Source organism: Scophthalmus maximus, chromosome 4 (assembly GCF_022379125.1).
Source record: "Scophthalmus maximus strain ysfricsl-2021 chromosome 4, ASM2237912v1, whole genome shotgun sequence".
NCBI classification, from domain to species: domain Eukaryota; kingdom Metazoa; phylum Chordata; class Actinopteri; order Pleuronectiformes; family Scophthalmidae; genus Scophthalmus; species Scophthalmus maximus.
The window spans coordinates 2,965,375-2,991,953 of NC_061518.1; the positions used below are offsets into that span (position 1 = coordinate 2,965,375).

Genomic DNA, 26,579 nt, shown 5'->3' on the forward strand with positions numbered 1-26,579 from the left:
GGTGCAAAAGACTGCACAGGTTCCTACACAGGTGCCGCCAAATATAACTTAGCGCAAGTGTCAGCACTGCAAATGCGCCGTGATACAGAAAGTAAAGTAAACTCATAACTCCCGAGTGCGGCGAGAAGATTGAATTATTATCGTTGTAATATTAACAGTAAAACATGGCCTGTTTTTTTGTCTGCAGTCGTTTACATTTTGCCGGAGACTCTCGCTCCAGCTCGCAAACAACTATTAATCTCCTGTGAAATGGAAACAAAAGTTCGCCGTCCCGATGCTGCTGCTGCTGCTGCTTTATGGACTGAGATATGAGATTCCGCGCGGGCGCCTGCACAATTGCTCGCCAATTTAACGTTCAGAGGAGGGGGGAGCAAATAACCGTCTGCGGTTTGTGATTGGCAGAAGGTTAAACCGTCTCTTATCAGCACACACAGGATATATGATCACAGGGGGGGGCTCACATCTCACGGCCCCACCTGAGAGGCAGGAGAGCGGCGTGGCGGCTAATGTCTGCGTTCCCGAGCAGCTTCCCATCGAGCCGGAGTCGGATCGGTCCAGGGTTCACTCAGACCTGTTGTTTACTTCAGCAGCGTCGCGGCTTTTGGTTACTAATTTCCTCTTCCGCCTGGTTTCTCGGAGTCTCCGTGTTGTTGTCTTCAGATTATGAACTATTGATGACAGTCCATGGCATCATAGTCGAGCAAATGCCGCCATTTTAGCAACATCTGCAAGTGTGATGCAGTTAAATTGTTGAAGAAATCCAAAGAAAAACAGACCCGCGTTCAATTTCCGTCATTGTATTGATACAAATTCACAAGAGCAATCCATGTACGTTGTCAATGTTCATATGAAATTCCGGGTTGTCAGCGGCTTCGAGGTATGTCAGTGTCATGTCTCAAGAGAACCAAAACGTGATGAATCACTTTGATGATAATGAAAAATGTTTTGTTCCTAACACTCCCAGTGTGCCACATCATTATTTTACACATTTAGCATCACTGAAACATGAGCCTGTCCTCCAAGGGTGATGATGAAATGATCTCGGCTCATTCCCGTAAAACTAAATTATCTTTAGTGACTCTCTCTTCTTAGAGTGCTCTATGCTTTTAGTTTTGACAAAATGATCCACAGCAAACCACAATCTACACTACACAGTATGTAAAAAAAAAATGTTGTTTCAATTACAAAGCACCGAAGTAACACAAAGTGAAAACAGTAGAAAGAGATCCCTTACAGAATATTCTGTTTTTACAGAGCACAGAAAAAAAGTACAAATCCACATCTACATCCGAACCCCAGAGTCAGAAGTATAACAGTTAATCAGAGGCACTAAGATACAACAGTTCTGATATTGTGTTGAATTATGTGTCCATATAATCCAAAACTGAGTACAGGGGTGGTGAGACTTTGAGGTCACAGTTTTCATGCTGCTATACATAAAGCTTACAGTACTCTTTCTCTATATACAAAGATCATTGCTTACATATGCATAAACAATAACAACGACAATTGTGTTTCCAGTGTGAAAATAGTTCCAGTGATATCAGTGTCACAGATGTGGTACCAAAAACTTGACTAGATTTAGTTTTCAAGGGAGTTGATTTAGGTCAACTGTAATCAGTAAGTTTATATACAGGAACAATCCTCCTGTCCTTTGAAGTATGGGTGTAAACATTTAGATTTCATAAATCCTCATGTAAGTCAATATCAGTGCCACATTGCTGTGTAACAAAAAAAAAATAACACCTTATACAGATTTGTAATTGCCTTATGCAATCTGTGCTGCTGCATCCTCAACTCCAGCCACATTATTGTGGCCACTGGGAGTCGAGTTGAAGAAGCCAAATCTAGCTGAGCATGTTAAATCCGGCCAGGAACCAAGTTGGCTTCGTCCTCGACTGCTGAGGTAGGTGGAAATGTCAAAGATTAGCTGAGGTGCCAAAAAGTCGGACACGTTTGTGTGCCAATCACACAGCCTGAAATCTGAGTAATACCCGAATAAACAGCTACTGCTCCTCTTTCGTGTAAACATCATATTCTAAATATCAAGACGAGGCAAAAACGTCTGCATACGTAATAATACACAGTGATATTTTAAAAAGTATCTTGCATCAGTTATTACCTTCAAGTTCCATTCTCCAGTCTAACAAAAGGGGATGATATGAGGTATATATTTCCACTGCAGTCCTCCTGGGAGTGTACGTATATGTTTCCTCTTATGATACTGAATCTCTGAGTCACTGGGTGTGAGATTACTTTTCAAAGACGAGATGATAGTTCAGTTTTCAATCCAAGACTTCTGTGGACTGCATACCTCATTTGATGAAATGTATTAATGCATCGTGATCAGTCCTAGGAGATGTGCTTTTGAGGTAAGGTTTGTAAATAAATTGCCTGTTGTCCAGTTTTAGTCACAGACACTTGACCATGTAATATTTCGAAAAATCTGGTTCGTCGAAGAATGGTATCCGCAGCACCTGCCACTTAACAATGTTAGACCCATTAATTCAGGCGGCACAGTAAACCGACATGTAAACATGATGCTCCTAGGTTTGTAAGACAGTTTACATGTTCATGTAAATCCTCACGTTATTGATAGGGGTTTAAGAGGCACTGAGGTATCTGAGCGAGTAATTACAAGAAGAGATACAGAAGAGAAGCCTTTGTAATATATTCACGGGTTATTCAGCCCATCTAGAGCATGTGAAGATTTCTCTTTTTATGTTCATCTTTGTATTCTTTATCTATCTTCCAAAGACATCTCGTGGTTCTTGGAGGATATTTGAAGAAGGGGATCATGATACAACATGGGTATCTAGGAGAATTTGGCAAGGAAACCGAATGGCATCTAACATTTGTTAACTAGTCGCGACTAAAGGTATGTGCTATTACTTTATACGAGTCTTGCACTTAGATACAGATACTGTTGCTTCTGTGCCACTCACTGTAGCAGTTCCTCAAAATAGTAAAACACAGTGTTTTTTGGCAAGTGCTGCAATAGACCGGGGACTTCCTTTTGCAGACCACACATGTCCTTCTTCGGGCAGTGGCCCGATCTCTGGGGGCCACATTGCTCATTTGCTCTACAAAGTGAGCTGGAAGGTGACCTAAACCGGGGGCACCAGTAGCAGCAGCAGGGGGCACCTGGGTGGACAGAGAAGGAGGTCGCATTGTAGAAGGAGAGCCAGGGGGTACTTCAGACATGGGGTTGGGCGGCACATGGGACAGGCAGGGAGGTGAGGTGGGCGGCACGATGGATGGAGAGGCAGCTGCCACCGAGGACAGGGAAGGGTTTGTTTGGGCAGGAGGCACTTTGAAAGGAGAGGCAGGGAACATGTAATTCTGTGGACCTGACCGGCGCGGCGTGGACCCGATCTCAGCCAGGGACAGGATCAGTTGTTCCCTGAACTTTTTCTGCGTGACTTCGGGCCTGTTCTGTAGTTTGCACATTTCTTTGTGGAGGATGAAAGCATTCACGGTGGCTATGTCCACAAAATGATAAAACAGAGTTTTGTACCATTTCTGGGTTTTATGGAGGACGTTGTAGTAGCCGATAAGTGCGTCCGACAAGTCAACACCGCCCATGTGCCGGTTGTAATCTTTGATGCAGCCTGGAATAGGCACCTGCTTCACTGTCCACTGTCCATCTGCGTTTTTCACCTTGCGCTTTGCCATGTCATCGCTGTATACTTTGTGTATACTGGAGCACATCGTCACCTCGCGGGTGTCCAACCACTTGACAAACAACAGCTTCCCCTTTCTGATCCACCGGATAGTTCCCCTTGTTGTTTTCTTGGCCATGTCGTTCCTTTTCGTTTTGGGATAACCGGCGACATTGGAACGAATAGTGCCACATGCCCAGATTTTTCTCTTAAGGAGGTCAAGGAAAAGGGTGGGACTTGTGTAAAAGTTGTCCACATAGAGCTTGTATCCTTTGCCCAGGAAAGGGATGTTCAACAGTCTCATGACAGCGTCATAGCTCAGCCCCTTCCCCGTGGGTTTGCCCTCTCTTCCCCCATACACAAAAAAGTTCAGGGTGTAGCCACATATTGAGTCTGCTAAAACAAAAAGCTTAAAGCCCCATTTAGTAGGCTTGTTTTTGATGTACTGTTTGAGCCCGATCCTCGCTTTACTCGCCACCATGCGTTCATCTATGGAGATATGCTGGCGGGGATGAAAGAAAGTGTAGCAGGCCTCCACAATCTGATGATAGAGTGGCTTTATTTTGCAAAGTCTGTCATACCCGCATGTCCCTTTCTTTTGGTCATTTGCTGCTTCGACCGCAGGATCGTTCATGTGAAGGCTGCGGGAAATGGCCAGGAAGCGTCTACAGGGCATGACGGAGGCAGGGAACGGCAGGCTGAACAGCTTCGATCCTCTCCAGAACTCTTTCAGAGTTTTCAGCGGGACAATACCCATGTAGAGGACAAGGCAGATGAAGGAGTACATGTCTGCTGCTGTGACATGGACCCAGCTTTCCCTCTGGCTTTGATATTTTTCCTTCCCGTAGGCATTGGTGTTTCTTACTAAAGTATCGATTACTGTCGTAGAGAAGAACAGCTGGAATAGTTCGAGTGGTGTGTAATTCGCAGTGCGGTTCAGCTGCGGCCCCACGTCCCTCTCCGGTCTGAACCGTGGTTGAGGAGGCTCGACGTCGTCCTCGTCAATGTTACGCCACCGTTCTCCATCGACCGCTTCGTCCTCTTCCTCTGCCACAAGCCGGCTCTCCGCTCGTCTCTTTACACTTCCATTTTTCCTGCGTGGAGTGGAGGATGCTCTGCCAGTACGGGGGGAGGAGGAGTCGCCCTTTTTGGGTGTAGATGCATTGTGGATCCTCTTTCTGTGGGGACGCTGTTGACAATTCTTGGATGGGGGTTTCAGGGACGACGACACTGGGGAAGCAGAAGCGGCGACGCAACGCTTTCTGGGAGCTCTTCTCTTTGTGGGCGTATTATCCCATTCGTCGCCTGAACTGTCCTCATCAGTTAAGTCTTCCCTGTAATTAAAGAAGATAGGCAAGCATTAATTTATGCCTTTTCTGTGCATACAATTTTGTATTGCTTTAGTAAGAGGGAAGGTTCAACAAACTGTGAATATGGCAAATGTAAATTTCAAATTTTCAAAAAATTCCACTCCACCATTCTTATATTATCATTAATGATGCAATATTATGATTAAGAAATTTAGGTCAGTAATGGAGCGTCCTTGTATTTAGGGTTGTTTCGATGGGTGTGTTAGGCCACTGTAGGCAATGTTCAAATAACAGTAGAAGTGGTTCTTGGCAATGTCTTGTATTTCATTATGCTTTTCTTCTTTTATTTTTGACTTTAAGATTTGTTAAGTGATTCATTTTCTGGGTTAGTCCAAACAATGGATACTGTCTGGTATTCATGTTGCAGCCTCTTCAAGAGAGAAAGATTACAAAAACGGAACAGGTCAAATTCCAATAAGCAGAGGCCGAGATATCCTGACTTTCCATCCCTTAATGCATCGCAGTGACGTCTGTCGTGGGACCCTCTCAGCCATGTAAGCGACCCTAATGCAGGCTTGTGTTACAAATACGTACTTAACATCCTCAGAGTAATAATTCTCAGACTTGGCAAAGCTCCTCCAGTGCCAGATAAGATTTTATAGACTCTTTTAGATGCTTGCTTGTACTGCAAATCATGTCTCAAATCAGTAGATTACCACTTCTAGGGTTGGGCATATTATGATGATGACACAATATTGTTTTGTCAGATTTTCAGATTCTCATCTGTTACATAATGATGCGTGTATTAGACAACTCAAAAATGTTTTGCTTCGTGTTTACTGTTGTTTTAAAAGATTGCGATGCAATACACTTCACATCAAGCTTATACTCCAAAGATGCAATAATTGAAAAACGTGTAGTACAATGAACAATATCTACAGGATACACACAAACTGGGTTGCCGGGCCACCCTCATATACCCCCGCTTCCCATGGCCCCCGCTGCCCTTCAAAAATCTGCAGCCGCCACTGTCCTGCAAAGGATCTGGAGTTTTGGTGAAGTTGTAGTTTTCTGTTGACTTGTTGCCCCTAATGATTAACAGGCCGCAGACATAACAATGCTCCGCATAGTAACCGGGCATCTGGTTACAAGTTGGACCTTGGACCTCGATGCGCATGCGCGCGCAGACGCGCACCCATCAGCTTGGTGTCGGCAGTGCGCGTGTATAGTGAACTTTTGATAAACGATCAGGAGTGGGGTCAAAAAAAACAAAAAACAGAAGCAGTTTCTCCTCCTGGGAAACTTTGGCGCAGGCTTCCGCGCAGCAGCAGCGACACTAGTCTGCAGCCGCGCACGAAACCCCGGTCGGCTCGGCGCAGTTCAGTCGACCGTGCCATTGTTGTGTCATCCCATCTGTCGCGCTTTTCTTCCACCAACCCCAAAGACAAAGACCGTCACTGGCTGGTGCAAGAGACGAGTATCGTAGGAATCCAACGAGCAAATGACTTGTCGCATCATGTCTAGAGAGATATTTTGGGATTGACGCCAACGCACAGCGCGTCTAAACTCACCGGTCTGGTCCACGGGCCAAACCGCGCGGAATGTCCTCCTCCTCCTCCTCCTCCTCCTCCGGACTGCAGGTGCTGCTCCCGGAGTCCGAATCCGAGTGCAGCTCCTCCGATTCATCCTCGGACTCCGACAGCAACATTTCGTGGAGGTCCGACGAGAAGTGAGAGTCTTCCCAAAAACAAAGTTGGAGCGCCGCGTAAAAGCGGTTCCTCGCCGGGTCCTCCCACTCCCGTCTCCGGAGACAAAAGAAAAGAGAAAAAAAAAGGATTCCTCTTCCGCGGGTCTCTGCTCCGACAGGATGTCCCGTCTACCACTTTCCGTATATGGTCTCACACAGCTTTTTTTTTATAATGCAGCCAATTAATGACAGGCTTGTGAATATATAATGAACTATTCTATTGTGCAATAATGTAACATTGAATTTTTTTATTGTTTACTGTTGCTTTATACAGTATTGCTGCTGCTCTCTGTGTTTGCACATCATACATGCACTTTATTGTTTTTTGCTCTTAGTGATTTCATGTCTAAAATTGTTGTAGTCTTTTGACAGTCTTGTTTTTTTTCATGGCAAATTTCAGTTGTGATTAATTATATTGGTCAGATCTCTCTTATTTAAAAAGAAAACATCATTGTAGTTCTTATTTATGTTTTTTTTAAAGTTATGGAAGGGGTTATGAAAAAAGAAATTTAAATCAAAAAAAAAGTTAAATGTGGGAATGATCCAGCAATAAATGAGACGGGGCAAGAACTGGCTGTTAAATTACAAAAAAAGAAGAAAAAAAACCTTAATCCTGAAAGTTGTTGTTTTAAATAAATAAATAAAAAGTTAGACGACAATCTTCAATAATAACTTTGGCTAGTATTGAGCCCATTATAGAGTCTAACTGTATTATAAAAAATAAATGTTAATGTTTATCAGCATTATATAATGACTATTATTGTCCCATTTCTTTTTCTAACAACTGTTCCTTAAACCTTTGAAAAATGAAAAATTGAAATATTTGGCATCTCCGTCAAGCTTGGTCCCGAGTCTGAATAATTTCACCCAAATAAACCTTATTATGTCAAATCGAGCACACACATTATTATTATTATTGTTCCTGTCCTATAGAAAACAAACAAAATTTAAATAATTCAAACATTCACAGTGAAGGTTACAAAAAGAATGTGATCCTCGACACTAATGACATGAACAAAACCTACTTGTAGTTGTGGATTACAACACTTTGATTCATGAGAACACTCAAAGGTTGAGAGTTTGCTATTCACGAGAAGCAACTGCTGGTTGTGAACGACGTCTCGTAAAGAAAGTGAATATCATTATTAACCGTTATGTGTGGATTATTTTTTCGATTAAGCGATTAGTTGTTGGGTCCATAAAATGGTGAAAAATGTAGATTGTGTTTCCCCAAACCCCAAGATGATGTTTTGTTTTGTCCACACACCAAAGATATCATAGAAAATATTGACATTTAAAGGGGCAATACGCGATTTTGGAGAGAGCTTGTCTCTCTCTATATTGTGTTGTTGTTGTAATTTTCCCTGCTCTGACCAGGAAGCGAATCCTGGTCCTCGGTGGTGGTGGGGGGGGGTGGTGGGGGGACGCGCAAACCGCTAGGCCAAAACCGCGTAGTCGCGACGCCATCCGCCAGCACGTCTCTTATGCTGTCGACGAGTGATGTTTACGAACTGCGCTCGCGGCGTTGTGTGGTGCGGTCCGCACCACTTTATTTGTTTCCTATTTACAGATTCAAGGGCCCGAGCCTAAAAAAAATTGGGTTTTTTTTCGGCGCACACACAAAAGTGACAGCTGACAAGGAAATATTCAGATTTTTACAGAATGCCTATTGCATTAGAATCGCTCACTGCCCCTTTAAGAAGCTGACATTTTGGATTTTTGACTTTTGTTTCATGAAAATGACTTGAACTTGGATTAATCGATAATCGAAATAGCTTAACAATTAAAGGGAATGGGGGCTGTGTTGGTGGACGCCGTAGAAACGCAGTGTTAACTTGAACGGATGAACTGAGGTCACGTCTGTTTTTTCATCCGATTTTGACCTCGACCTAGAAATATATGTGTCGTCGAGTCAGCGATGCCTCGGCGGGGTCATGACGTCCGTCAGTTCGGAGGCTCACTCGAATCTCGTGCGATACAATCATCATCCTTCCTTTCTAATTTCCTTTCTTGTGGAAGTCAAGAGTGTTCTTTTTCTTCTCCTCTTTCTTATTACCTCATTTAGCACAAAGCACGTCGGGTGAATCTTCGGTGTGTGCGAGTGCCGACGCCTCGCTGCGCTACAGCGCAGTGTTCATTCGTCTGCTGCGTGGGCATGATGACGTATTACACTAATATGTGTTTGTGAGAGAGAGTGCAGGGAAGTCATGATCAACGGCGTTACACGGGATTGAGTCTGACCGCGCTGCTGCGTGACCTCGCCGCCCCCCTCCCCGTTCAAAAGTCAGAGGCTGAAATAAACTCCCACTCGCTTTTACGACCTCAGCTCTCCGTAGTGTGCGGAGGAGCTGAATGGAGGAGCCGCTACGTTACGTGTCCTCATCATGTGCACGCTTGAATGAGCTTTCAGTTCAGGAAATCACTGGGGTTTTTGTTCGACTCCTTTAAAGTCTCTGTGCAGCATAAGATTTTAAGCGGGTAAAGGGTCAGTTCATGGGAAAAAAACGAAATGAAGCCGAGAACGCAGACATCCGCCAAGGCTGAGTAGGTTTTACCTTCATCTCGCAATGGTAGAATCCTTCAACAAGTTCCTGAATCCATATCTGGGTCCCGTCATAAATGCATTAACCCGTTACCATCTACCTTTGATTTTCATACAAATCCATAACTTTCACGTAACCTCCTGGCGTTGGAAAAAATTCCAGAGACCTCATCACACGGGACTATTTTCTACAGAAGACGTAGACTCCGATTAAAGCAATGCAGCAGAAATCCACGTTAAGCTCATTTAATATCATATTTTTATGGGTATAGATAATCGTTGCGTCCTCTCTGGTGTAGATATATTTCCGGGACATCATCGTTTCACAGCACAGCAAAAATGAGCAAGCAGCAAACGCTCAGCAGAAACTTTACAGTCAGTTTTTTTCCACCAGAGTCACAAGGAGGTCATGAATTATTCAGGCTGTCACAGCTGCAATTTAAAATTCTGGAACGTTCAAAGGTTTTCATGTGACTCACGTTTCAGCCTTTTGTGAATTTAGGTTTGTTTGTTTTTCGTAATGGCACCCGGTCCCCAGATACTGTTAGTGTGCCTCATTATTAATTTACGTTAAAAAATAAAATGGCGGAAATGATCCCAAAGGGAAGGCGCGGTTCCTACCAGGCACCAGACGCACGAGGTTAACGTCAACCTGACGGTTTGGATCAGAAACATGAAATAAAATAATGACAGAAAATCCCTAAAAAAAATCCTCTCAAAAATCTCACAGAAAGTTTGTGAAAAATTATTCTCTCATTTGAGAGGAAGTGTGATCTTTATGAAGGAAAGGTTAATCACCAAAATGTGCAACCGCGAATGAGACGAAATAATGATGAGGTGACACTTTGGGGTGTAAAAAACCCCAATTAGTGCATGTTAAATCTCAATATTCACAGTAATGCTGCTATTCTAAATTTGTTGAAATGTTCTAACTGAAGCGATCTCTGCTAAGACGGTGTGCAGGACGGAACTCCAAATTACCGACCTCCAAGTCCGGAAAAAAAGTCCCGAGGTGTAATGGAAAACAGCATTAAGCCTCCCACCAACCTCCGGCAGGGGAGAGGGAGTGAATTCAAATCTCATGGAGCCAAATTGAGCATTTACTTGCAAAAGTGCAAATGCACGTTTTCATGTTTTGTTTTGTTTTTTAACCCAAACCGATCCGGGTAATTGGATCGAGGGTGAAGCGACGCTCCCAATGCCGCAGTGTTGGATGTAGCCTCGAGCCGGGGAATCTGAATGATGCATGTTAAAGATGTTTTTTCTCTTCTTTGTGCTGCTCTTTGAGGCATGATGACAGGATGGTGTGTGTGTGTGTGCGTGTGTGTGTGTGTGTGCGTGTGTGTGTGTGCGTGTGTGTGTGTGCGTGTGTGTGTGTGTGTGTGTGTGTGTGTGTGTGTGTGTTGGAATGATGTGGGCTATGATGACACTTCCCACATGTCCTCTGTGGGAGCCGTTGCTGGTCTGAGCTGTGGATGAAATGCAATATCTGATCATGTTTAATACAGTGGTGATGTGAGAGGAGTTAATGTGGCCGCCCGCGCTCTTGACAAGGAAAACTTTGTGTTCGTTTTTTTTTTCTTCCCCAATACAATCTTAGGTGTCTGACTTCAAAGACCTGGTTGAACCAGGAGTGCAAAAGCTGAACACTTGTGTGTCATAAAATATATGGGTCTATGATTAAAAGTCAAAAGTACAAACACTGAATGCGTAACATTGTCAAACTGCGACTTCCCGAGAAGCATCTTGATATGAAACGGCCAATCGCAGGGAAACAAAATTGTCTAGTCCCCCTCCGCTCAAAAAAGAGTTTTCTGTCCTCTAAAATGTCTGACATCGACTATATAGGACTTGTATCTGAGCACATGTTGTCACGTGTTTTCACATTCCTCTCCTGGAGGGGGAAATTTAGGAAGTGTCACTTCTCTGCAATTTGAAATTAAAACGAAAATCCTGGACTAGCTACATTTGGCACGTCACAAATGCAGAAAAACAATGGCTGTCGAATATGCAAAATGTGAGACAAAGGAAGCGGAAAATTCCAGTGCAGCAGAGGCAGCGCGTCCACGAGAGGACGGCAGGTGTGTCAGCAGACTGTTAGCATTAGCTTTAGCAGTTAGCGTCCACAAGAGGTCGGCAGGTGTGTCAGCAGACAGTTAGCGTTAGCATCCACGAGAGGACGGTAGCTGTGTCAGCAGACAGTTAGCGGTAGCATTAGCAGTTAGCATCCATGAGAGGACGGCAGGTGTGTCAGCCGACAGTTAGCATTAGCTTTAGCAGTTAGCATACATGAGAGGACGGCAGGTGTGTCAGCCGACAGTAAGCGTTAACATTAGCAGTTAGCATCCACGAGAGGTCAGCAGGTGTGTCAGCAGACAGTTAGCATTTGCATCCACGAGAGGACAGCAGCTGTGTCAGCAGACAGTTTGCGGTAGCATTAGCAGTTAGCATCCACGAGAGGACGGCCGGTGCATCAGCCGACAGTTAGCATAAGCATTAGCAGTTAGCAGCCATGAGAGGACGGCAGGCGTGTCAGCCGACAGTTAGCATTAGCAGTTAGCATCCACAAGAGGACCGCAGGTGTGTCAGCAGACAGTTAGTGTAACATTAGCAGTTCAAGAGATTTTTATGGCTGAATCTCGCCAATGTTGCCGCTAGCCATCTTGTTGCGCACATACTTTCACCGGTCAACCTAGAACAAGCAGCTGTGGTGGGCGGGGCCTGTGTTATTTGCATATCATGAATATTCATAGTCGCAGGATTCCTCAATGAGGGAGAGAGAGTGGAAGGTTGCACAACGTAGACATATTTTATTGCAGAATTTTCCAGGAGTCTCCAATGTTGGAGAAAACAAATTTACCAAATGTGTAAAATAACCCAATCCTCCCCAAGAAAATTGGAGCTCTTTGTGCTTGTGGAAGTGATGCCTCTTACCTGTCAACAAAACAAAGAAAGGTATATAATTAGTGTGACATTGGATAAGGTTGACGTGGACGACACAGAAAGTGTATGATTATGACTTTGACATGACAGACCCAATGGTTGCATGTGTTTGTTTTGCTTTTTCCTAATCCCAACCAAAAACCAACCTTAATGGTGGGAGGTCAGAAAGCTGTCATATAGATGATATTTTGTCATTTGTAAGGTCATTTGTAATGGATTTCAAAACCGATTCGTCGATGATGCTTGATAAGGACACCGGATAAGAACACATAAACGCTCAAATGGGTCAACGTGGAAGTCAATGACAAATGGCCTGTGTCGTTATCAAGCTGGGCAGAAAACACAAGGGGAAGAAAATTGCTTTTTCGCTTTATCGCCAAGTGGTGTGGACTTTTGAGATAGTCAGAAAGCAGTTTTAGATAAATGAACAAAGCAAATGGAGAGAGAGTGTTTGAGGGAAGAGACCAGAGTCGTTTTCGATCCTGTAGCCCGGAGCCGTGTGGAACAACAGTATCGTGTGGCGTCGACGATGTGCGTGCAGCTTTTATTACCGCTTCCTCGGATTAAAAATGTATGGGACATAATGCATACTGCATCAATGTGGATGTCATGCCCAGTTGTTTTCAACTGCTGTGTAAATACTGGACAGGAAACGGTCAACTGCGTCTGAGGAAAAAAGCACTCCATGCCGAGCTTCTGAAACTTTCATGAACCCCTCAGTAAGAGAGGATGAAAGAGATAAGAGATTAAAAGAAACAAGGGCAGATGAGGAAAGAACAGGCGCCCAGAGTGTTATTCTTCACCATCCATCATCCCTCAGCAGCGTTCACATGCTGTTGGAGGAAACAACTCCTCCGACACACACACGGCGCGGGGCTGATGTTTACCGAGATCGCCATAAAAAAGAACTAAAGGAAGGATGGATGAATGATTCAGACCACTGCAGCAAAGACTGCCGCATCTTCTACTCTCTCCGGCCTCCCAAGGATTCCTGCTCATCTACACCTCCATCTTTATTTAATTCTTACTCTATTTTTCCATTTGCCTCTCTCCGCCGAAGCGAGCGAAGCTTCAACACCTCCTCCCGTACACTCTCAGCCCGCTGCGTTCGCCGCTCACACCACTTCCTCTCATGCAGCGCGTGTCGTCTTCTGGTACCCGCCGCCCCCTGATCTGTGTTTACGAAGTTGACGAATTAAACTTTTCCTGTGGCTCTAGGTATTCTAATGTCTTGTGTGTGTGTGTGTGTGTGTGTGTGTGTGTTTGGTTTAGTTGTGTTTGGATCATTGGTTTTCTATGCACTAATTTGATTTCAGACACACAGCTGGGATTAACAAAAATTGGAAAAGAAAATTGGACAATCACTAAAATTGCACACCTCAGAATTCTGACGCAGAAAAGCCCAAAATACTCATTGACTTTTGTTAATGTATAACTGTGACCGAATTCCAATTTCCAGCAGCCCGTTGTTATGGTGGATTTGAAATTATTTTTGTTTTGAGAATATAAGAACCCATTTCCAACCTTTGTCCATGTACTTTTCACTTAGAGCTCTTTTTAGATATGCACAAATTCTTATTACTAATGGTCATGTCCGAACTGAAAGACCTCCTGTGAGTATTCAAGTTCTTGTTCTTGTTTTTCCCCCCCCACCCCATTGTAATATCTCTGGTAGTCGTATGAAGTATCAATTTCTGGCACAAATGGGCTGCGGTGAACAATGGATGCTTTCACTACAAGAGCAGCGAATGAATCCTCCTTTAATACCCTGAGTTTTTTAGCCTCGGGGGTTTATCACTGTGAACAATCAAGCAATCACATATCACAGAGTTAGTTATCCCGTCCAGAAAAGTTCTCACCAGAAAAAAGGACAGCAGTGGTCTTTTCATACAAAACAACCTATGATAGAATTATCAACTAGGCATGGGACGGTTACTGGTTTCCAGGTATACCACGGTATCAAAAACCCACGGTGTCCAAAACCGCTAATATTTGCCGTCATATACCGTCCCGACGGTATGAACTGTCCGCCCCCAAGTTAAAATGACTATTCACAAAGAGACTTTTGCGATTTAATGTTGTAACGCGTGTCGCTTCCTCAGTGGGTACCCACGGAACAAAGCGGACACAAGTGATAACAGATATCCTGACTAAGGAACCAAAAGTGCAGTGCAAACCCCACAGGTCACGTAATGTGCAGAGGAACAAATCTCTCCGACAGTACAGAGCAGTCAAACGATCACCATGTTAACATACAACATTTACTAATGTTCAACCAGTGTTTCCCCCCGGTTTACTGGTTTGGGGGGGACTAGGGTTCGGGCTTGTTAGGGTTAGGGTTCACAAATCACGTTAAGTTTCATCCACAATCTTTCATACAGGAATGAGGAATGAGGTGTATAAGGAAAGTGACCTGAAATGACTACTGCTTGACATTATATGTAAAATACATTAAAGAAAAAATTATATATATATACATATATATAAAATTAAAATCAATTTTACATTTTAGGGGCGGTGCCCGCCCAATTCAATGGAAAGGGAAACAGCGTTTTTTTCTTTTCATACCGTCAAAATGTCATGCCTATTACCGACATTCAGCAGCTTCTGTGAAGTTAGATGTTTTTCCAAAGTGATTCAATTACTAGAAACCAAAAGGAATACGTCACATGTGATCTGTGGTGAAATAACGTCACGCATCTCTTGGCTCAGTCGACTTCTGTACAATGTCACCCATTCCGCTGTCCTGGAGAGCAGCAGAGGTAATCGCTCCGGTCGCTCCTCGTCATCCCACAATGCTAAACGGATTTGTGTGTTGCTATAGCACCTAACGATCTCCCGCTGCAGGCAGACATGGGTGGGCATGTGCATTTGTGAGTAAAGTGAAAGGCACATTGCAGGGTATAATACACATTGGCCCCCCTCCGGCATACTGTACCTCGCACCGCGGAATGGCCCTTTAGTTTTCAAAAATTCACATATAGTAATTTTCACATTTCCCCCTCAACTTGCCGGCTTTTGTCTTCGTTTACCGAGCTCACCGAGCAATGAGCATTTGACGCCTCAACGCGTGTCTGTGATTTGAAGACAACAACATTAAGAACAATTACTCAGAAGAAGGGAAGCAGTGATGTCTTTTTCTTCTTCTTCTTTTTTCTTCTTTTCATTTGTAGCCAAGCAGAAGTCTCGAGAAAAATGTTGCAGTGATGCTTTTTTTGAAATGAGTTTCTCTTTGATCGCGCCGTGTTCTGGTGGAGAGGTCGACAGGCGACAGATACTAGTTTCATGACCCAGTAATGGCGTGTGGAATCATCTGTGCGAAGGATACAGACGGTGGAATGAGGAGCCATCTGTGTTCAGCGGAGGCGGAATGGATGGATAACTCAATTACTTTAGGTAGAAACCTACCTAGAAAATTGAATATTATTGTTTTACTTTACATATTTATTGATGATTCTAATGCGGAGCTAATTGGGCTGAAAACGTGGTCTTATCATATCCTTAGAACCCAAGAGTATATTATATAATTGGAATACACTTTATTGCCTGTATTGCTATGGAAATGGTAGCTGCAGGTTTTTTTTTCCTTTGGTGTGTATCTCTTCATCTTAAACCCTAGGCTGCTCTTTTCACTTCTGTTATTAAAAGGCTTATGGCCTAGTTCACATTAATATCCCCCATAAGAATTATGTCCAAACTCTCCATATCATGTCAAACCGACGTAAAGTTGCGTTTCGTTACATTGCTAACTTTGCGCTATGTTGCGTTACGTTGCGTTGCGTTACGTTGCGCTGTTACGTTACGTTGCGTTGTGTTAAATCCACTTAGCTGACGCTTTTGTCCAAAGCAACTTGTTTTTTTGCTAACCTTACCCAAATGCTTTAGTTTCCCAACCATAACCATCTTTTGGATACTTTTGTAACATTAAGCAAAACCATCGCCACATGCAGATAATGTAGAAAGTGAAATTTTTAAAAACAATGTTTTGTGACCTATCAAAAAGAATACCTGAACATAATTGGTGGGATACTTTGATGATTATTCTCTGCCATAACTAGATGTCATGGTTCCAGATAAAAAAAACTTTACAGGACTGTTAAAAAAAAAATCTTGGATTCTCTCTTCATGTTCTTTTTTGCCTTTTAAAAAAAAATCCTTTGGCATAATCATGCTCTGGGTTTTGCCTTTGCCGTCCTCATCATACTTTGGATGTTGCAAACAGGAAGTGCAATGTTGCCATGGAGTCAGTCAGTTCGCTGTGAGCTACACTTCTGCCCCAATTATTTAGCATAAGGCTTTTTGCATTTTGAATAATCCGCACCATAGAAAATCGTTTTGAATGAGTTTCTAATCCAGTTGCTGTATGTTACCCGATGGAATATTTTTCATATTCCCAAAAAAAAGGGCCAAATGTCAGGCAGGATCTTATTTGATATAGATGTTTTCTTCAGCAGACAAGATAGAATATATGATTCAAGCACTACGGGTAACATGTCTCTTCTTTTCCGTTTGATTGATTTATGGCCCAGAGTAGAAGGGGGTTTGATTTTTTGGCCAAAGCGAGAGCACAACAAGAGTAGGAGGTGAGCAAAGCTGTTTTACAAGATGCTGTTGCGGCCGCTGAGCGAAGACGAAGTAGAAGTAGAAGGGCTTTTAAGAGCGAGGCAGTGAGAGAGAGTGAGATTGATCATGTATACAGATGAGAGGAATGAAGAGAGAGTTATGGGCTTTAAAGGTAGCAGCGTGCGCTAAATTCCATCAGTGGGAGGCTGTTGTCTGCTGTTTCATCTGGAAACAACGGAGCAGGTTTAAATGAGGCTGCGGGCGGGCGGGGGGAAACCTCCTGCGATCAATAATGTGTCTAGTTGGTCCGGGCCTGGCAGGGGAGAGATTTAAAGAGAAAAGGAGTGGGCCCCCCCCCCCCCCCCCCCCCCCTCTCTGCCGCGAGCTGTTTAATCCTCTGAGATGTGGGATCAGAGTCCCGGAGACCGTACGGTTAAGGTACGAGACACACTCCCACCCGCACATGTGACGCGGAAGCCGAAACCTGGTTCAATAGAAAGACCTGAAAGGAACCAGGATTAGTGCTAAGGAGACGCGATGTTCTTTGTTCCAGCCCTTTACATTTCGTCCCTTGGGACTGACATGACGTGGTTTTGCATCTACAAGATGCCTAAATTTGGAGTTTCTCACCAGCAGACGCCCTTTATCACTGGCGATGCACTATGTCGAGATGCGTCACTCATGGTGAAGATGAAGCATACATTTGTTTTTTGGAACACACCACCTCGACCATTTTGAATAAAAAAAAAAAAGAAGAAAATCCACATCCGCTCATGCCCCCACCCATGTCACGATCATTACATTATCGACTATTATCGATACATGAATATGAAATCCCAATTTTTTTTATTGACCTCAATAACAGCCATCGTGTCTACATGTGTGTTTGTTGACATAAGAATGAACGTGTCAACAACAGTCCAGCAAAGTGTCGCTGCTTCTGTCCTCTGCTCGAGCGGTGCCCCCCCCCCCTCTGCTTCTTCCATGTGAGTAGCGTGATATTCGCCTCGGCAGCAGCAGTCGGAGCAGGTCGTGTCCCCCCCCCCCCCCCCCCCCCCCCCTGCTCCGTTGCTCCTCAGTGGCTCCATAAGATATTTATGAGCATTTTGATAGTTTTCTTCCACTCTCTATGATCCAAGGTGAATGCTGTCATGTCGCATCACTCCGGGAGCCGTGCCGCTGCTCTCCTGCTTTTTAGCCGGCGCACTGGCACGTTACTGTTTAGACCCACACGGGGTTCCCTTCTGAACTATTAATTCGTGGTAATGTCGTTAACCAAGCTCCCGCAGCCTCAACCCTCAAAGCTCGACGTGGAAACACAAACAGCAAGGCGCTGATTGGATTCTCAGCAGATGCTCCGCTGCAAAACATAATTGATTAATTGATAATATAAAAAAAAACAAAACCTGTTCAAGCTATACAGGTAAACACATTTGAACAAATATGAGCGTTGTCATAATAATCTCAGATGTGACATCTCCTGCCCACGAGACTCCATTTATAGAAATGAGTTGGGAGAGGAGGAGCGCGGCAGAGCCGGATCTATATGGAGCGTCCGTGCTTCCTCAATTTAGCACATCTGTAACCATGGCTACTATGAGCACAGCTCTAGCGTCCCCGGGTTAACTTTTGTAGCGGTGGAGCTACGATAGCCGTGTGTCACTACTCTTGTCCACGTTCTTTGCGTTCATTTATTTGGGAGATGCTTTTATGGAAAGTGGCAAACGAACGAGGTCGCCGCTCGAGCTGCGGCCTGATAAAGAGGCCAGGATGGTGTATCAGAAGTGATGACGGCAGATGGGGAGCTAGACGGGATACCAGACACATTTCCTGACGCAAATGTTTTGAGTCATTAATGGCCCGAAAGGAGCGAGTATTAAAGATGATATTCCGCCTGTGATTGGAGTCGCATGACCACAGGCATGTCCCTAAATACATTATCATCCCGCTACCGAAGCATAAAGTGACATCCATCAAGAAAAACTGTCTCGCTAATTAACTTGCAATTTGCACGGAACGGGCAAAAGGAAGAAGAAGAAAAAATAAGTCTAATGAGATGGTTGAGGGAGTGAAAAGGGCATCGTGGACGGCGGAGATCTGGGGGAGAATTCTTTTTTTTTTTTTAAATCGTGACGTGAACTTCAAGTGAACTGTGCCCCCCCCCCTGAATGGATACTGGTTTGCTATTACGGAGTAATTCTCACTCGTCGCATCCTTCTTCCTAACCCTTTCTGGATGCAGTCTCTCTGCCTCAATTATAACCTCTCCAGCTCATCCGTTTTTTTCCCGCCGACTGTTATGATCCCAATTTCAGGCGTTTTTTAAAAGACGAAACGTGTCTAAAAATATCTCAACGGGAGCGGCAGGCGGGGACTCGATCGGAGGCGCGAGCGGCCGGCATCGCTCAAAACCAGCCGTCGTGTGACTCCTCCATCGACTGCCAGCAGCAACAGACACAGACTGGAACAGACCTGTCAAGTCAGTCACTTCGTGAAGAACTCAAGCTTAACAACAAAAGGGACGCCGCGGTTGAGTAGAGGAGGTGTGAGGTCCAGCGCTTACCTCACCGCCACAAGTCATTTAGGGCTCGTTAGGGTTATTTTCATCCACAATCTTTTGTACAGGAATGAAGAACAAGTTGTATGAGGAATGTGACCTTACATTACTTCTGTTTGGCATTATTTTTTTTATTAAAATTAATTTGACTTTTAGGGGGGGGGCGGGGGATCCCGTTGGCATTCAATGGTAGGGGAAACACTGCCATATGTAATGTCATTATTATCATAGTGCGTTAACATGCAAAGATTTGCCAATTAGCACTAAGCACTAAGTCGGGGGATCACCAAAGTCGGCAGGGGGGTTCTCTTTCCTACGAGGGGAACATGACTGCTAATTGATCAAACCGGTGATTGCATGTGAACCAGCAGTCTGCCGAGTGAAAAACAACAAAAGCAACGCCAGATCCCCTGCAAAGCGATAGTTTGTTTGCTAATGTTGACGCCCGGTCGTGCAGCATGAGTTCATTAATGTAGCTGCTCATGTGCAAACAGAGAGAGCTCGGTGCCTTTTCCTCCCATGTTCCTCTGACTCTCTCATACCGACACACACACACACACACACACACACACACACACACACACAGCGGTGGCACGGATAGAAAATGGGTTTTGCCAGTGACAATGGGAGATGAATGGAGAAGTGCCCTGAGTAAATGAGGTGATTTCCATGATGAAATAGAGCGATAAAAGGCAGAGGAGAGAGATCACTTCTCCTCTCGCCCTCCTCTTTCTCTCTCTCCGCCTCTCGTCCGCTTTGTTGGCTACACGTTCATCGTGACACCGCGGTGATGGAGAGAACACACAGACACACGGTGGATTGGCTTGGGGAGGAAGGAATAAAAAAAAACGAGACTGCTGAACTGAAATCATCCGGAGGGACGCAGGGTGGAATTTTCTCACGCGGAAATCTGCCGGGATACTGAGTCCCGCTCCGCCCGGGTGACCTTGGAAGTGAAGAGGGCGATGTCGCTCTGGAGCGTTGAGCAGCCACTACGGTGCGTCGGCCGGCATGGATAAGAGACCCCGCCGCTGAACTCCCGAGGATTGAAAATGAGCCAGCGAGGAATTATTCAGTGGACAAAAGGCAGGGAGCAAGGACAAAGCGGGGCAGTGCTCAATGTAGATTTCCAGTAGCTGTGTGTGAAAGTCAGAGGGCCGAAGGTCCAGTAGATCGGTCCGTCCAACACTTGTTGCCCACAAGATATCCTGATCTCTCCCACTGGTCATATAACTAATGGAATCTAGTGTAAATATTCATGGGGGACGAATTTTAAAGAGTGTAGGTGCTATGACTAAAACAACTATACGGGATTGCAGAAGAAAAATAGACCTCAGAAAATTAAGAAATCCTAATGTGTTGTTTTGGTCTTTCGTCTTAAGCCAACATCAGAGTTATGACCATATTAAATTGACGGATAAAATTTGCAGATCTTGTTAATGGACCGATCATCGTCAAATTGTCCCAAATAACATCTCAAAACATCATGAAGTAGCTACTCACTTCACTTAAGGGCTGCAACTGACGATTATTTTCTCGATTAATCGATTAGTTGTTTGGTCCATAAAATGTCATAAAATGGTGAAAAATGTCGATCGTGCTTTCCAAAACTCCAAGATGATGTTTTGTCTTGTCCACACACCAAAGATATTCAGTTCGCTGTCACAGAGGAGCAAAGAAACCAAAAAATAGTCACGTTTTGGAAGCAGAAAAAATAAAAATTTGCCTACTTTTTTTTCATAAAAACTACTAGAACCGATTAATCGATAATTTAAATAGTTGGCGATTAAAATAGTTGGCGATTGCTAGTCGATTTATCGATTAACTGTTGCAGCTCTACTTCACTTCCATAGCGTTTGCTGTGTTTTATTTTTGTTCTGAAAATTTTCAGCAGTTATTCTTTTAATCTATTCGACAGAAACATAATTGAGACAATGTGAAAATGGACTCGTTCTGAGCCTGTCAAAATGTAAGGATCAGAATTCTTATTTTAGTTTTATGTTATTTGTACTGTTGGTCAGACAAAATTGACTATCCCCCCATGCAACATTGACATAAATAATTGGTGGCAACTGTACTTACTATTGGTCCCTAGGGGATATATATTCTGCGCTGATATTTACTGATCCACCAGCCTTTTCACTGTGCTGTTTGCACACAACTTGTACAGAAATGCAATTGGGCTGAGTGCTTTTAAAACCAATTCCTGTACCAACACCTGTTTTCTCGTACAAACCTCAGGTCAGATCTACAGATTAAATCCCGGCCTGCAATACTGTTCTTAGTGTTTTCTTCTTTCTGTCCACCGATTTTGCACAATGCAGCCTCAAAGGGGTTTATTTTCTGGGCTTTAGTTTTTCTTAGCAGTTTTCACACTGGGTTTGTTTGTTTGAGCCTGGACCTCCCAACCCCCCTGCGCCCCTCACCACCACCCCCATCTGACCCCCGCTGGTCTGCTTCAGAAGTCTCTGACTATTGTTCTTATTCCTGGTTCACCCCGTCCCCCCTTTTGTCAAGAAATGCAGTCAATGCAGCTGTTTGCCTCTGTTGCTAAGGAAACGGAATTGATGGATGCCTCGACAAACAGAACAATGTACAGCCGGGGCGGGACCCGCGAGATTACAACTGGGAAGGGAGCGTGACCACCCATTAGGGTTGTGAACTAAGAAAGTGCCCCTCTTCCATATGCCCTGTTTGTTGTGCTTTAACTCCAAATTGTCCTGCAAGCAATTTATCCCCCCTGCCGTCTCGCTGACGATGCTAAAATACCTCCAGTGATTCGAATTTCCAGTGGGGATACAGATTACCGACTACTGTACTGAGACGGATGAGAGGAAAAACCATCATTAAGACGTAGAGTGAAGTACAAAGACTCAAACAGGCTCTGTATCATAGCTTTTTTATTTTTTTTATTATTCTGTTGGAGGTTTGCATCCCCATTCTACCGAAACATATTCCCTCAATGTGTCCGATGTTCATTGAATTATTTGTCTTTAAACGTTAAACAATTCATTGACCTACAGCAGAGCCGCAACAATTAATATCACTTATTTGATTGGTCGATTGACGGTCAATTGACCAACAGCTACTGTTCTGGCTCTCGCAGGTTTTCTGATCCTTGTAATTGTTATTTAAAGAAATTCAGGCAGGTCACTTGAAATTCAAGCTTTTCTTACGTAACAGTGACGGAACAGGAAATAGGGAGGTTGATTGCTGTTTTTATTTTCTCTGCTTGACATGCCGAAGCATGCAGCTCCGTATGCCCATGATGAGCACAGCCTGTACGTTTGTGATAACACATAAGCAATGTTTACGTGTGTTTATGCCTTTTTGATAGTTTGTTTTGCAATAAGAAACGCCAATTTCTTAGCCGCTGGCATTAGCGTAGGCTATTAGCGCGTTAGCTCGTTAGCTAGCTATGTCTAACTTGGCCTGTTCAGTTCATGTGAGGACACACAGTGTTGTTGAATGTTTATTGAACACTGAACTTGTTTATGGCGATATGATTATGCATCCCTGATGCATGTTAATTTTTTTATGCTTTAGCTGCGTCTGGGAAGCAGTGATGGGCAGAATAGCTCCGGTGGCTTCAGAAAGTTTTGCACACTTTAATTTCAAGTCGATAACATTTCCATTTTTTGCCCTTGAACGCGCAATGAAAAAATCCATAACAACAAATACGTTTTTATAAATGTTAACTTAACTATTTAAAATACGAACTCTGCACAGCCTCGGTATTTCTGATAAACGATTAATATTTGATGATATTTTGTTGACTATTTTTCAAGAGAAAACATTTTGTGGTTGCGCCATTAGCATATGTGAGGATTTGATGCTCTTTCTTTTTATATACATGTCAGGAAACGGATCTTGTTTGAGTTCGGACCTGTTGCTCGGACTGAAGAGGCCGTTTGAAAAAAAAAATCAGCTTTGAATCTGGAATATAAACACGGCGATTTCTTCCAATTCCTGAAAGTTTATTCTGCTGATTAAAAAAGATGAATTGAACAGGAACTATCAGAATCTAATATTTAAAATCTAAATAATGGCCTGCAATGTAGTCAATGCAGATGGATCATCTAAATTTGATATAATCCTGGTGACAGCTAGTTACTTTGTACTGTTGTTTCCTCTGTTAATGATAAAATACTATTTTAATCAAAACAACTGAGTTTAAATATCAATATTTTATTTTGAGATTCAGTCCTAGAATAGGTAACGTCCGAAATGGAAGTGTCAATTTTTTAATACATCAATCCGCACATGCAACATCACAATCAACCTTCTGGAGAAACTTACTTGTGACAGCATACACAGTCATAATTTAACCACTTGGATTTTAAAATACATTTAAAATATGTATTCATATAATGATATTTACTTGATAAACATCTAGCCATTTTTACTCGGATTTCAAATAAGGTCTTAAAAGAATCTTCTGAGAGGACACGAAATTTGAGTCTGGAAAAAGTCTGGAATTTTGAAATGGAAAATGTGTCGGAACCCTGATTGAATAATCGCAAAAATAATCATCAGATTGATCAATGATGAGAGTAATCATTCGTTCCACCCCTGCAGTGACGTCTTGTGCCCTGTATTTGTTTGTCTTTCCACTGACTTATCCAAGTTTCTAGTTTGATTTGTCATCCGTCAGTACCGCGGTTCAGCTGTAGTTCATCTCAGACTGGCTCATTAAGGTGTTTTCACAAAGCACTTTCAGCGTATTGCTTCCTCATCATAGCAAATTTCATCAGTATTAACACCCCGAATTTTTAGGGGGTTCGTCGTACGTTTTTTTCTTCATCTAATGGAAGTTTTATTATTCAAACCAACCGGGGCCTTTCTGTGTGGAGTTGGCATGTTCTCCCCGTGTCTGCGTGGGTTCTCTCCGGGTTCTCCGGCTTCCTCCCAAAGACCAAAGACATGCAGAGGGAACGAGCCAAGTTTATTAAACTGCAGAGATTGCAGCTAAAAGGATGGAAAGATGATAGTAGAAGAGTGTGTCATGGATGGATAAGGAGAAAGCAATCATATACACACAAAGTGCTTTCAACACACGCTATGCAGTGTGCGGCACATAAAGACACATGCTCCAAATATGTCAAATGAATTTACAAAAATGGAAATAAACTACAGCACGAGTTACAGAGGCACACTAAAAACTTACATGAATGTACTCATTACAGTAATAGTAACTGGAGCGGCAGTCAGAGCTCCCACCGCCACCAAGGACAAACAACCCTCCGCATGATTGTCTTGTTCTTATAGGAGAAACGTTGAAACAAGTGCTCTGATAACCTTCATTATTTATTTGACATGAAACCGAGGTTAAGAGAAAGTGAAAAACAAATCCCGGGTCCGCTGGAAATCCTCGGCGTTGTGTTTTTGTCCCTCATAACCTCGCCAACAAAATAAACCAGCAGGCTGACACGGGGTGAACTTAACAACTTCACCTCCTCCGCGGAGGAAATAAGAAGTCGACGCCAATATCTTCATTACGTGGAATCGCACAATCTCAATGTTAAAACTGAGATGATAAAAGAATGATGAGTTTAATTATAGAAAAACGCACAGGCGAGCAGTTTTTAGTGCGGTGTACATTTTCAGTCAGTTCATGGGCGCTGTATTATTAACTTTTTCACCCAGTCAGAGTAAATCTAGCAGGTTTTTTCTTTTTCTTTTTACACTAGGATGGAGAAAATAACTACTCAAAAATGTACATTTCTATTTCTGCAGCCCCGACACTCCACACACACACACACACACACACACACACACACACACACACACACCCCCATCCATCCACACAACGACACAACTTCCCTCCCTCAATATTGAAATAGACGTGGCACCTCTTCTATCATTAATCTCTGTCTGGCCCCCTGAGCTCAGTTGCCCTTGCGGAAAGGTCTCACACATGCTTGCACACACACACACACACACACACACACACACACACACACACACACACACACACACACACACGTGCAGTATATGGACGACTCCGTCCGCTCTCTTTGTCCCAGGTGAAGTCCGGGAGGGTGCAACTTGTGGAACATGAAAAAAAGATTAGCCAAATGGCCCCGACCACGCCGCTCGACTGAGTGCGCCCTCCCCCGTGTCACCTCCAGACGACCCCGGCACGTCGGAGGTTGCAAGAGTTCAGCGCAGAGGACGGGAGCACAGTCTCACAGCCAGTGTCGGCATCACGAGCTACGGAGGGAAGGAAAAAAAATCGGGCACAGCACTGAAATATGACAACTCTCAATACATGTTGGTGTATCTCAGTCCCCTGAATCCCGATTCAACCCTCGCATTTCTTCTCCTTTACGCAAGTCCGTGATTGACAAGCTAAAGAAATGGTCAAAACCATGCGGAGTATGTGGTTTAAACTTCGTATTCGGACAACGGAAATACAACCGAATCCCCCTGGGAGTCCCCCTGGGACCCCCCCCCCCCTTCTTTTGTAGTTGCATATGGGCGGGGTCAGTGTCCATTGGACACATGAATAGGTTGTAAGTCCACAATTGTTTTACAAGAGAATAAACGTCTTATACAAATAGCCTCATAAATTGCTATCAAAGTTCACAACATTGATGTGTGAGTGTGTGTGTGTGTGTATCTTGATAGTCCAAAATTGTACAGTTTCTGCTCCTTTTGTTTCACGCAGTAAGTGATAGGTGACGACGTGAAGGAAGTCGCGGGCGAATCGCGAGCAAATTTGTCTGCTCGTCTCCGTCCCGCCATCACTGGCGTTTAATTGCACTTGATATTCAAGCGCCGCAGCAGATCGTGTTACAAGTGGCTCTTCCCGTCTACTGTTTGTGCCGGCGGCGCATTCCATTATGCGCCGCCGCTCACCTCCCCCTAGCCGTCCTTCAGCCGTCGGTGAATGTCAGCCGCTCCGGGCATCGGGATTCTGTGTCAATTATGGGAGCCGAGGCGGCTACAGTGGATCGGGAGCCGCTGATAGCATCGGTGCGGGCGTAGTGGGGGAGGTAGGGAGTGAAGGAGGTCGAGCCCGACGCAGGTGAAGACGCAGAAGGACACGGGGACACGGGGCCCAAACAAACTGGGCAAATTCTCCTCAGGATGAACCAGGAGCGATATTAAAGATTTAGAGGGAGAGAGAAGATAATGAGACATTTTTGAATCCAGGAAGTACAAGGGGGATTGTTACTGTTACCATGGAGTCAGTGGACGCCTTGGTATTTAATTCCATCTGTAGCGTAGCAGTGATTATATTTGGTCACACG

At 43.9% G+C, this 26,579-nt stretch overlaps 2 protein-coding genes across 2 annotated transcripts in view; one reads left to right on the forward strand and one right to left on the reverse strand.

The window, feature by feature from the left end:
* LOC118302683 (protein kinase C-binding protein NELL1-like) overlaps nt 1–26,579 on the forward strand; it is a 217,373-nt gene that overhangs the window by 104,245 nt on the left and 86,549 nt on the right. The gene's annotated exons all lie outside the window — the stretch shown is intronic.
* On the reverse strand, nt 796–7,037 carry LOC118302684 (piggyBac transposable element-derived protein 4-like). Its single transcript, XM_035629029.2, has 2 exons — nt 6,544–7,037; nt 796–4,996 (listed from the first exon to the last, which is right to left on the reverse strand). Exons 1-2 carry the CDS (start codon nt 6,678–6,680, stop codon nt 2,911–2,913), a joined length of 2,223 nt encoding a protein of 740 aa, XP_035484922.2. The 5' UTR covers nt 6,681–7,037; the 3' UTR covers nt 796–2,910.

Coding starts and splice junctions, on each gene's coding strand:
- LOC118302684 (XM_035629029.2), bottom strand. CDS start 6,680: ATGTTGCTGTCGGAGTCCGAGGATGAATCGGAGGAGCTGCACTCGGAT. Junction 4,997..6,543: donor TTGGCCCGTGGACCAGACCG/GTGAGTTTAGAC, acceptor CTTTAATTACAG/GGAAGACTTAACTGATGAGG.